Consider the following 11884-nt stretch of genomic DNA (forward strand, 5'->3'; position numbering starts at 1 on the left):
CTCTTTGTGTGTTTGTGTGTGTGTGTGTGTGTGTGTGTGTGTGTGTGTGTGTGTGTGTGCGCGCGCGTGTGAACTCTGGCTCATGCTGGATCTGTCTCTTTCACAGATGCACTTCCTGTATCAGTACTCGCTGCAGTTATTCCTGGACATCTACCACACTGTGTTATACGAGAACTCCAACCTGAAGAGCGTTAGCGACCACACACAGCGTCTGTCTCACATCACCAAAGACCTGTTCCAGGTGAGCACTGAAGGCCTTTCACACCAAACACAAATGTTCAGCACGGAGGAAGAGTCCAGACTGAGGCAGATTCCCGTCTGTCGCACAAAAACGGATTCATTTTTCTTGTTCGGTTAATAAAAGCACACAGGGAAATACAAACAACTAATTTTATGCAAACCTGCAATCATTAAATGATGCAGATACAGTCCATCTGACTCTATTCACTAGTGTTTTTGCTGCTGAATTTAAACACATTTAACAATAACCGCAGATGCGTTAAAGCAGCTGTATGAATTTGTGTATTTTTGTGACTTTGAAGCCCCCTACAGTTGAGTGGCATGATTACAGTGGATCGGTGCACATGTGTTTGTTTGCTGCTGTAAAGCAAGTTTTGTACCCGCTCACCAAGCGTACACACTCCCAGAACAGGCGTTTGGGAAAGAAACAGACGCCATTCGTCGTATTAGAAGTCGGTGAACAATCAGAACGATTTAAAAATAACTTACAGTTGCTTTAACTAGTAAAGAGCATCATACCTGTTTCATTATTTCATTGCTGAAATGAGGGTGATAAATTTGCTGCTCCTGCATTGTGGTGTTCTTTGTTTTGCTTTTTTTGCATCGCCTTTGTTGTGAAGGGCCTTTATGCAGGAAATATTTAGTGACGTGTGATGGTTTTTCTGTTCAGGTGGCGTTTAACAGAGTCGCTCGAGGCATGCTGCATCAGGATCACGTCACATTTGCCATGCTGCTCTCACGAATCAACCTGAAGGGCATGACCAGGTACAAACATCAAGAAACAAAATGTTCAGATTTCTCTTTTCATTTATAAGGGAGTTAATCTCCACTTGAATTCAGTTCTTTCCTTCTTTTTAAAAGTCTTTTATTGACATGAGTTTGCAAATCTATGTATGTGTGTGAATGCAGAGCATTAGTGAGAAAATGAATCACATTCTGCTTAATGTCCTCCACGTCCTTATTTTATTAGTAATAAGTTTAAAGTGAAGCTCAGAGTGATCTGTGTTTGTGATAATGTGTGTTCAGATCAGATGAGAACAGGACCGTGATTTACAGTCATTAGAGCTGAGATTTACAGAAAGAGCAGAAGCTGATTTCTGGCCTTTAGCGCTTTAACTCTGGCTGAGAGACGTGGTCTTGCTCATGATCAGAGCTGTGTTTGATTTCTGAGGATGTGCAGCTCAGATGTTTCCTCTCGTGTTTCTCAGCGAGCCGTCATTCGACGCAGAGTTCCAGCACTTCTTGCGTGGGAAAGAGATCGTGCTGAGTGGGACGACCATGCCGAAAGTCAAGGGTTTGAGCAGCGAGCAGTCCGAGGCCATGGTGCGCCTCAGCCGTCTGCCTGCGTTTAAAGACCTGGTGTCCAAAGTGCAGGCGGACGAGGTGAGCGTCTCTCCGTCTGTCTGTCCTGTACGCGTCTGTTCTTCACCGCAGAGCATCTGAATGAGCAATGCCTTTCTGTCCTCCAGCAATTCTTCATGTGGATCGAGAGCAACTCGCCGGAGCTGTCAGTGCCGTACCTGTGGACCGAAGAGAAGACGTCCAGTGAGTACAATGCATTTTCACAAGTGTTTTTGCATGCATTTTCACGCACATTTTCCACGTTTTCACAAGCGTTTTGCATGCATTTTCACAAGCGTTTTTGCATGCATTTTCACAAGCGTTTTTGCATGCATTTTCACAAGCGTTTTTGCATGCATTTTCACAAGCGTTTTTGCATGTATTTTCTCACACGTTTTCACATGCATTTTCACAAGCGTTTTTGCATGCATTTTCTCACACATTTTCACATGCATTTTCACAAGCGTTTTTGCATGTATTTTCTCACACATTTTCACATGCATTTTCACAAGCGGTTTTGCATGCATTTTCACAAGCGTTTTTGCATGTATTTTCTCACACATTTTCACATGCGTTTTCACAAGTGTTTTTGCATGCATTTTCACACATTTTCCACACGTTTTCACATGCATTTTCACAAGCATTTTTGCATGCATTTTGTCACACATTTTCACAAGCGTTTTCACAAGCGTTTTTGCATGCATTTTCACACATTTTCCACACGTTTTCACATGCATTTTCACAAGCGTTTTTGCATGTATTTTTGCATGCATTTTGTCACACATTTTCACATGCATTTTCACAAGCGTTTTTGCATGTATATTGCATGCATTTTCACAAGCGTTTTTGCATGTATTTTCTCACACATTTTCACATGCATTTTCACAAGCGTTTTTGCATGCATTTTCTGACACGTTTTCACATGCATTTTCGCAAGCGTTTTTGCATGTATTTTCTCACACATTTTCACATGCATTTTCACAAGCGTTTTTGCATGCATTTTCTGACACGTTTTCACATGCATTTTCGCAAGCGTTTTTGCATGTATTTTCTCACACATTTTCACATGCATTTTCACAAGTGTTTTTGCATGCATTTTCACACATTTTCTGCACGTTTTCACATGCATTTTCACAAGTGTTTTTGCATGTATTTTCACACGCATTTTCTCAAGCGTTTTCACACGCAGCTCCCTGTGAGAGACTGCAGGAGTGACGCGTTTGTTTGTTTGTTTGTCCTCAGCTCCGATCGGTCAGGCCGTCCACCAGCTGCTGCTGATCCAGGCGTTCAGACCCGACCGTCTGCTGGCCATGACACACATCTTCGTGTCTAAAGTCATGGGAGAAACCTTCATGGCCATCATGGAACAGCCGCTTGACCTGGCCAACATCGTGGACAGTGAGGTAGGGATGCGTGTCTGTGGTGTGCTGATGCTGTGATGCTGCAGATGCTGCATTAGTGCTTGTGTGTGCAGGTGAAGCCGGGGACGCCGGTGCTGATGTGCTCCGTGCCCGGATACGATGCCAGCGGATTGGTGCGGGATCTCGCAGCTGAGCAGAACAAACACATCACCTCCATTTCCATCGGTAAGAGCCTTCAGCACGTACACCGCCTGTGTTGATTACTTTCTTCAAGTTACTAGTAAAGTAATGCATTACTTTTACATTTATAATGAAATAGCAGAGTTACTTTTTCAAATCAGTTTCCCATTTATTCACTGACCCTGTGTTGAGAGAAATCGGGAGTAAGTGCAGAGGCTCTTCCTTCAGCCTGAGGATTATTCATTTCACTTTTGGTGTGACAGGGCCTTTACAGTTGCCAAAAATATAACGTTTGGGTTGTTTGTTAAAAACAAATAACCAAGCACAGCCCAGGTGACAAAAAGTAACGCCAAAGAAACGTAATGCATTACTTTCCGTAAAAAGTAACTAAGTAACGCAATTAGCTACTTTTTCATGGACTAACACAATATCATAATGTGTTACTTTTAGAAGTAATTTTCCCCAACACTGACCACAACCATCTAGACAGTCTAGAAAAACTCATAAAAGTGAAAAAAAAAATCAATATATGCTATTAAAAAATCCATTGTATTTTTTCTGTTCTAAATTTCAGGGGGTTTTTTTGTTGTATTTATTAGGTTCTTAGTAAAAGCCTGACCAGTGACAGTTTCTGCAAATCAGCTACCAGCTAGAAGTATAAATGATAGAGAGAGAATCTGCTGCTCAGTGCTGTGCTGTAGTGTCTTTCTGGATAGTCCGTTAAACTAGTGAAGTAACACATGTGGTCCATCTTCAGGTTCTGCCGAAGGCTTCAATAAAGCTGACAGAGACATCAACACAGCGGTGAAGTCCGGCAGGTGAGAGGAGATCAGCTGACCCTTCTCACTCCTGATTGGTCAGGTCTGCTGGTCACGTGATCTGACGTGTGTTTGTGTGTCAGGTGGGTGATGCTGGAGAACGTTCATTTGGCTCCCGGTTGGCTGATGCAGCTGGAGAAGAAGCTTCACTCCATGCAGCCGCATGCCTGCTTCCGGCTCTTCCTCACCATGGAGATCAACCCCAAGGTCACGCATCACTTCCTGTGCTCACTGTGTGCTGTCCTGTCATGAGGAATGAGACGTCTGATGTTGACCGTATCTCCCTCAGGTCCCTGTGAACCTGCTGCGGGCCGGACGTATCTTTGTGTTCGAGCCTCCTCCCGGGGTGAAGGCTAATATGCTGCGCACGTTCAGCAGTATTCCTGTGGCGCGCATGTGTAAGGTGAGGAGCGGCCTGAGGAACATGCTAACTGCTAGAAGTGAAGCAGTAGCGTCTGTATCGTGATCGCAGTAGCGATTCCTGCAACGCTGAATCTCCGGTGCTCTGAAGCGGATTCATATTTACTTGATTTGTGTGACATTTGTGATAGGAAATCATCATAAGGACTATTGTTTTTCAGTAGCTTTAACCACTTTGATAAAAATGTGCATTTTGTGATGCGTGTCATAATAACATGTGAGCCGTGCTGGCAAAATGAGCGTGAATGCACTTGGGCTAATTTTGAGCTACAGGCAAAACAAAAAAGGTTAAGAATGTCGATTTTGGTCAAATTTGAGGTTTTCACAAAAATGGGTTCATTAAGCTCTCGTCTAGCGATCCCAATTCTCCAAATAGTAATTAAACATCTAAGATTATCTTTATATGTAGGTTTTCTGAGAGGAGTACCTTTTCTCTGTTTGAAGCGCTCACGATAAATATACACAGAATTACAGTATTTAAATATTAACGCAAACATAATCTGTTATGTCTTAAGTGAACATTTGGGGAAAAACATCGGATGTGTAACATTACATTTAGTCATTTAGCAGACGCTTTTATCCAAAGAGGACAAGAGAAGCAATCAAAATCAACAAAAGAGCAATGATATGCAAGTGCTATAACAAGTCTGTTAGCTTAACACAGTACACGTAGCAAGGTTTTTAAAACAAAAATTATATAATAAATAAAAAGGAAACAGATAGAATAGAAAAAGAATATAATATTAGATCCGTGCATTACAGTAGATCTTTATATATAAGCCATCTGTCTCATTAATGTTAATTAAACGATAAAAGAAAAGGGAATCGCTCGCTGTTCTTAATTTAACTGCTTTTGTAGTTTTAATAATCAATTTATTTGTAATAAACACACTAAAGAGATTTTTACATTAGATTATTTTTTTCTTACTTGAATGCTTTTGTTTTGATGTAAAATTAAAAACAAAAAATACAGTATACACTTCTTTCTTTGTTCTATTTTGCATCTGTTCCTATTTATAACTACAAAGATAAAATAAAAAAAAGCTATATTATGATTATTAATATCGTAATGATTAAGAAAAGAATTGTAGGAAAAGATGCAGCGTTACTCTGTGATTTTTCTTTGTAACCTTCAGAAAACTTGAACACGATTTTTCTCAAAACTGACTTTGCTGACTCTATCGCCCTCAAATGGTATAGCTGTGTGAACGGGTGTAGTGCTTTGAAGGACTTTTAATGGAGAATGTGAAAAAAAAAGCTCTTTAACTCTGCTCATTGTGAATTATCTTGCCAGCACAGGTCACGTATAGTGATATACATTCATATCTACAGTCAGTGTTTCCTCTTCACTGTTAATTTTCCATCTTCAGATGAATCTGAAATGGGTTTTGTGCAGTCGTGAGCTGGTGTTTGGTGTGGTTTATTGTCGGTCTCTTCTCTCAGTCTCCAAATGAAAGAGCTCGCTTGTACTTCCTCCTGGCCTGGTTCCACGCCGTCATCCAGGAGCGCCTGCGTTACGCTCCACTGGGCTGGTCTAAGAAGTACGAGTTCGGAGAGTCGGATCTGCGCTCGGCCTGCGACACGGTGGACACCTGGCTGGACGATACGGCGAAGGTTCGAGTCTGTTCCTCATGTCTGTTGTGCTGTATCTGCATCTGTGTGTGAGGCTCTGAGCGTCTGTCGTTCTCCGCAGGGCCGGCAGAACATCTCTCCGGATAAGATCCCGTGGGCGGCGCTGAGGACGCTGATGGCCCAGTCCATCTACGGAGGACGCATCGACAACGAGTTCGACCAGCGGCTGCTCAACACCTTCCTGGAGCGTCTCTTCACCACCAGCAGCTTCGACAGCGAGTTCAAGCTGGCGCTCAAAGTGGACGGACACAAGGACATCAAGATGCCCGACGGGATCCGGTCAGCGCAGACCCGTTTCATTACCTTTCTGTGTTGTGTTCAGCTTTACAGAGAATGGTCAAATAAACAAGTTTAAAACAGGAGAAATTAAGGTGCGTCACATTAGCCACATTTTGCAAGCAAAAAAAGGATCTGTTGTCTGTTGTGAATGGAGAAGTGATGAGTGAAGCTAGGTCTCAACTTTTCATGTTGCGATAATTGCTAAAGTTTTGAAATTTAATTGCAAAGAAGTGGTCTCATAATACAGTATAACAGGTTTTATAGCTTTTTTCTTATAACAAAAAGAACTGAACAATGAAGCAATACACAAAAAAATGTATAAGGTAAAAAATGTTTCAAACAGATTAAAGTGCAAAAGAATTATAAAGAACAATAGGTAACGCTTTACAATAAGGTCTCATTAGTTAACATTAGTTAATGCGTTAACATTAACAATGAGCAATAGCAACGTTTGTTACAGAAGTTATTATTCTTCGTTAAAAAATACATTAAAATTTAAAAGTTTGAAAATATGTCACCTATTAAGTTTGAAACCTTTAAATCCTGTTCAGAAACAAAGTAGCAGCTGCTGTGTTTCTGGGGTTTCCAGGGTAACGGCTGCATTTCTGCTCTTCAGCGCCACCTGCTGTCAGAGTGAAAGTGCATTCATCCAGAGCGTCTCCTTCAGTTGTTCCTCCATGCGCTTCTCATCCGTGCTTGTTTACATGAGTGCACACGCGTCTGTGACTCAGCATACAGAGCTGTTGTGCATTTGACCAGTTGATGAGAAAAGTATTCTTAAAATGCATTTTAAAAAATCTGAATTTGTAATAAATATTCACGGTATTTTGAAGTGCCTACGGTAACAATATCGCACGTTCATTATCGTGATATATCACATTACCGAATACTGGCACGTGTCTAGATTAAGCACGGCTCAGACAGACGTCACAGATTGGATTTTGGCTACAAAAATCCATATAATGGCAAATGTGACGCATCTTTACAACCCCAGTGAACAGAGTCCTCTCATGAGTCATGTTTCATAATTGAGGAATTTCTAACCATTAGCACTGTTATGTTCCTGTTTATTTCTGTGAAGCTGAAGCGGTCTGTCCTGTATAAAGCGTGTGTCTGTGTTTCTGTGGCGCAGGCGTGAGGAGTTCATTCACTGGGTGGAGATGCTGCCGGACACTCAGACTCCATCATGGCTGGGTCTGCCGAGTAACGCGGAGAAGGTCCTGCTCACTACTCAGGGTACGAGCGTCTGCGGGACTGTCATGAGGACGGTGTTTACTCCTGAACTCTGACCCTTCTCGCCTCCTTCTCTCTGTCTGTCTCGAGGTCACTGTCAGTTTCACAGGCTTTCATCATCAGAGCACACCTCCTCGGTTGCGTGCGCTAGAGCCGTTAGCGCTGCACGCAGCGGAGCGGGTGTCCTTCTGTCTCCTCAGCCTCCAGTAGCTGTATTTCACTGCCGTCATGTCACCGGCCCTCGCTTTTTGATGCTGTTTTCTCCTCTCAGTTCAGTTCTGCTCAGATGCATGTCATCCTCAGCGATGCCCTGGTCAACAACAGATGCTGGACTTGCCACGATGCACCGCTTTCACTTCACCGCTCGACTGCTAGTTAGTGCTCTGGGGTCATTTCTCCCTGCACAGTAACACGAGGTTTGAGTTTAACTGGATATTTGAACTACACCAGTCAACATTTGAAGTGGATCAAAACCTTTCATCAAAAATGGTCCTAAAACCAAAATGTGTTCTTGTCTTAGGAAAACTTTTTGATCCACTTCAAATGTTGACTACTGTCTAAACGAAACACAAATTAAATTGTTGATCACTGAACTTCAAACAAAACTCTTCATTAGGTGACTGCACATAATTAAAGTCTATTCTATTCCGCTTCGTTTATAATGTTGTCCTGATTCCTGAGTGTTAACGGCGTCAGACCGTGGCAAGTCTTCCAGTAATTCCTCGTCAGGGTTTTAGCACTTGAACCCCCTTATTAACACACTCAAGTTTGTCCAGCTGTTAATTTGATCTCCCTCCTTCACTTCCTGTGGGCGTCTCCCTCCCGTACCTCACTTCCTGCTCCCGCGGCTGCTCCTTCCTCCCACTCAGGCATTGACATGATGGGGAAGCTGCTGAAAATGCAGATGTTGGAGGATGAGGACGATCTGGCGTACGAGACGGAGAAGAAGCAGCGCAGCACGTCCTCGTCTGACGCGCAGCCGGCCTGGATGAGGACGCTTCACACCACGGCTCGTAACTGGCTGCAGCTGATCCCGGAGTCTGTGAGCCCGCTCAAACGCACCGTGGAGAACATCAAGGTACGGCCCGAGTCTGGTCCGGCTGACCCACATTCACAGAGACCTCGGGCGCTTTCATCCAGAGTGTTTACATCGCATCAGTTCATTTGAGAAACATAGTTACCGGTCATTTTGAATGTTTTAAATATTGCATATTACTGAAGGCTTTGTATAGAAAACGAGAAGAAACCTTTGTTTTTATATCATGTGAATAATCATGATTTAAAAGTAATACCCATCTTTGCCTTGATGGCAGTTCAGATCGTAGCTGTCGTAAACACAGTTTGAACGCTTAGTGTTTCTTCTTCGACGGCTCATGAAAGCTAGGGGTGTGAATTATCACTGGTTTCACGATTCGATTACGATTATGTCTACGATTTAGTGCTGTCAAACGATTAATCGCATCCAAAATAAAAGTTTTTGTTTACATAATATATGAATGTGTGCTGTGTATATTTATTATGCATGTATAAATGCACACATGCATGTATATATTTCAGAAAAATAGGTTGTTTATATTAAATTTATTTATTTATAATTTAAATTATGTGAATATAAATATAGATATGTAAATGCATGTAAATAGTTTCAAAATATATACTGCATGTGTGTGTATTTATATATACATAATAAATATACATGGAACACACATATATTATGCAAACAAAAACTTTTATTTGATTAATTGTTTGACATGTCATGATGCGTCATCGTCAATTTTCAATATTACGCCACATGGCTACATTTTGATATTTGAAGTAATAAAGGGGGAAAAAGACAATTACAAGTGATAAACAAAAAGTACTTTCAGTATCTAAGGCCTCGTTTACACTGCAGGTCTTGATGCCCTATTCTGATTTGTTGCCTATATCTGATTTTTTTGGCTGTCCGTTTACACGTTCTTTCAGTTGTGCCTCAGAAAATCTGATCTGCCTGTTTACATAACAGTCGCATTGGCACACATCTGATTTATATCAGATTTATTTCCACATATGAATGAGGCCTGAAACCGATCTCGAAATATCCGAATGCATGCGTTTTTTTTTCCTGTTTACACTGTCATAGAACAGATCCTATCTGTGTCACATATGAGCAAAATAATCTGAATTAGGTCACATTTAACTGACAGTGTAAACGAGGCCTAAGAGTGCTTTAAGTATCTGAGAGTTTACAGACAATCATAGTTATAGGTTTTTATTTTTTCCTGTTTGATTATTACTGATGAGATCATAGACAGTGGCAGCTTCACAGTAATGCACAGATCTATTTCCATGTTTTGTCCTGTTCTGAAAACATAACTGTTAATTTCGTATCATAAAAGTAACCGCAGCTGCGATCGAGCTTCAGAACAAACAAACACAAAGCGCTGTGAAAGTCTCAGTACGTGAGTTTCGTGCGTCTAATACGTACTGCATTCCAAACGGCAGAAATGAAAGCACATCTACAGTAAAAGACTGAAATAACGGAAGTCAAGCAATGCACACAGCGCATATTCTGTGCAACGAAGCCGCCGCGATTGTCTCTAGCACACACACCTGCCATATGCAGGAAAAACAAGCTCCGATTCGATTCTGAACATGGGTTTTTTCCTGCACTGAGCTTGCTTTTTCCAAAATGTGCCCAGATCTCGGATTTTAAAAATAATGTGTGCATTTTTTAATACTGGTGTGACAAGCGCATATGCGAATGATGTCAGAAGGCTATAATCGATTATGGTCTATTACTGCATCTGCATCGCAGACACGATTAACTTCAGCACTCCTCATGCAAGCTTCTGCTCCTCCCAGGATCCTCTGTTCCGGTTCTTCGAGCGCGAGGTGAAGATGGGCTCGCGGATGCTGCAGGACGTGCGTCAGGATCTCACTGATGTGGTGCATGTGTGCGAGGGCAAGAAGAAGCAGACCAACGACCTGCGCACGCTCATCAACGACCTGGTCAAAGGTGAGTCAGCGGAGTGACCTCTGACCCTTCAGATCAGTGTCTGTGTGCGCCGGGTCACTGAAGCGCTGTGCTGTGCTCCGCAGGCATCCTGCCCCGCAGCTGGAGCCGCTACACCGTCCCCGCAGCCATGACCGTCATCCAGTGGGTGGCAGACTTCAGCGAGCGGATCAAGCAGCTGCAGCAGATCTCGCAGGGAGCGGCTAGTGGCGGCGCTAAAGAGCTCAAGGTGCAGTGACACACATCAGAGAACAGCAGCTCACACCACATGATTGTAGATCAGAACATCTCAATACAGGTCGCTGAACATGTTTGCCAGTGTTTGAAGATGATCGCTGCTTTTCTGTAGCAGAGAGAGTGCATGTGAAGATTAAGTAAATCACTGGGCTGAAAATGTTTGGATTTAAGAGGAAAGCTCTGATTGGGGGATTGAAACTCATCTGCCAGGAAAGCTTGTTACCAATGTCACATTAATTAGTTTCTGTAGCGCTTTATACAGTACAATAATAACATGGTGATTCAGTGATGCAAACAGCATTCAATTCTGCTGTAAAACAGCTCTAAAAAATAGCATACAGTCGTCATGCAGTTGAAACCAGTTAATTGTTGATTCAGCTCCATTTAATAACTGTGTAAAGTCCATCAGTTATGGAGAGAGGTTGATTCATCTTTAATGCAGCTCTGGAGAAAGCAGTGGCCTCATCATCAGCTCGGTTCAGTTCACTTCCAGGAATGCAATCCATAATGTTGCCAAATATTAAATGTCCACAACTAAGCAAGCCAAAGGCGATAGTGGCAAGAACCAAAACTGCATCGGCCAGCCTTTTTGAGGATTTTCACTAACATTTCATGTCCCCTAGAATATTTTGTTGTATGAATATCTGAACATGCAATACATCACAATAAAGAACAGACCCTCTACTTTCAAACAAAACAATCTATTTTATTTCAGCTTCAAACGTTCTTTTTTTATAAACACTTGAATGTAGGTAGGTTTCATAAAAAAAAGCAACATTTTGAGCAAAAAGCTGAGAAAATCGCATTTTTCTCAAATACTACATCTGGATCATATTCAGTAATATTATCAAAGCAAAGATTCAGTAGATGGCTTCCATCAGCGCTCCGAAAGCTTCACAGGCCTTTAACACTTTCTGGATCCACATTTCACTCTATAGCATTAGGCAGTTTATTATTTATATGCTGTTTATTGTTGATGATCACATTATTTATCATATACGTATGCTTACATACGAGATCGCTGGTTTCTGCGTCTTCCTGGTCTGTGTTTGATCGAGTGATTCTAGACTCATTCAGGAGATGCGTAATAGCGCCCCCAAGCGTATAACAGCGAGAACACGGAAAATTCTGTGTTTGGCGGGGAAAGA

At 42.1% G+C, this 11884-nt stretch overlaps 1 protein-coding gene across 1 annotated transcript in view; it reads left to right on the plus strand.

Moving 5' to 3' along the window:
- LOC107684183 (dynein, cytoplasmic 1, heavy chain 1) overlaps positions 1–11884 on the plus strand; it is a 61374-nt gene that overhangs the window by 46432 nt on the left and 3058 nt on the right. Inside the window, exons 54-68 of the mRNA XM_016480396.1 lie at positions 107–241; positions 911–1005; positions 1449–1623; positions 1710–1785; positions 2824–2984; positions 3056–3167; positions 3880–3940; positions 4024–4147; positions 4230–4343; positions 5804–5974; positions 6054–6271; positions 7404–7507; positions 8374–8582; positions 10349–10502; positions 10586–10728. Of these exons, the coding sequence (XP_016335882.1) occupies positions 107–241; positions 911–1005; positions 1449–1623; positions 1710–1785; positions 2824–2984; positions 3056–3167; positions 3880–3940; positions 4024–4147; positions 4230–4343; positions 5804–5974; positions 6054–6271; positions 7404–7507; positions 8374–8582; positions 10349–10502; positions 10586–10728 (2052 nt within the window). The remainder of the gene's footprint in view (positions 1–106; positions 242–910; positions 1006–1448; positions 1624–1709; positions 1786–2823; positions 2985–3055; positions 3168–3879; positions 3941–4023; positions 4148–4229; positions 4344–5803; positions 5975–6053; positions 6272–7403; positions 7508–8373; positions 8583–10348; positions 10503–10585; positions 10729–11884) is intronic.

The sequence above is a fragment of the Sinocyclocheilus anshuiensis genome, unplaced genomic scaffold (assembly GCF_001515605.1).
Source record: "Sinocyclocheilus anshuiensis isolate Anshui unplaced genomic scaffold, SAMN03320099.WGS_v1.1 scaffold1893, whole genome shotgun sequence".
Taxonomy (NCBI): Eukaryota; Metazoa; Chordata; class Actinopteri; order Cypriniformes; family Cyprinidae; genus Sinocyclocheilus; species Sinocyclocheilus anshuiensis.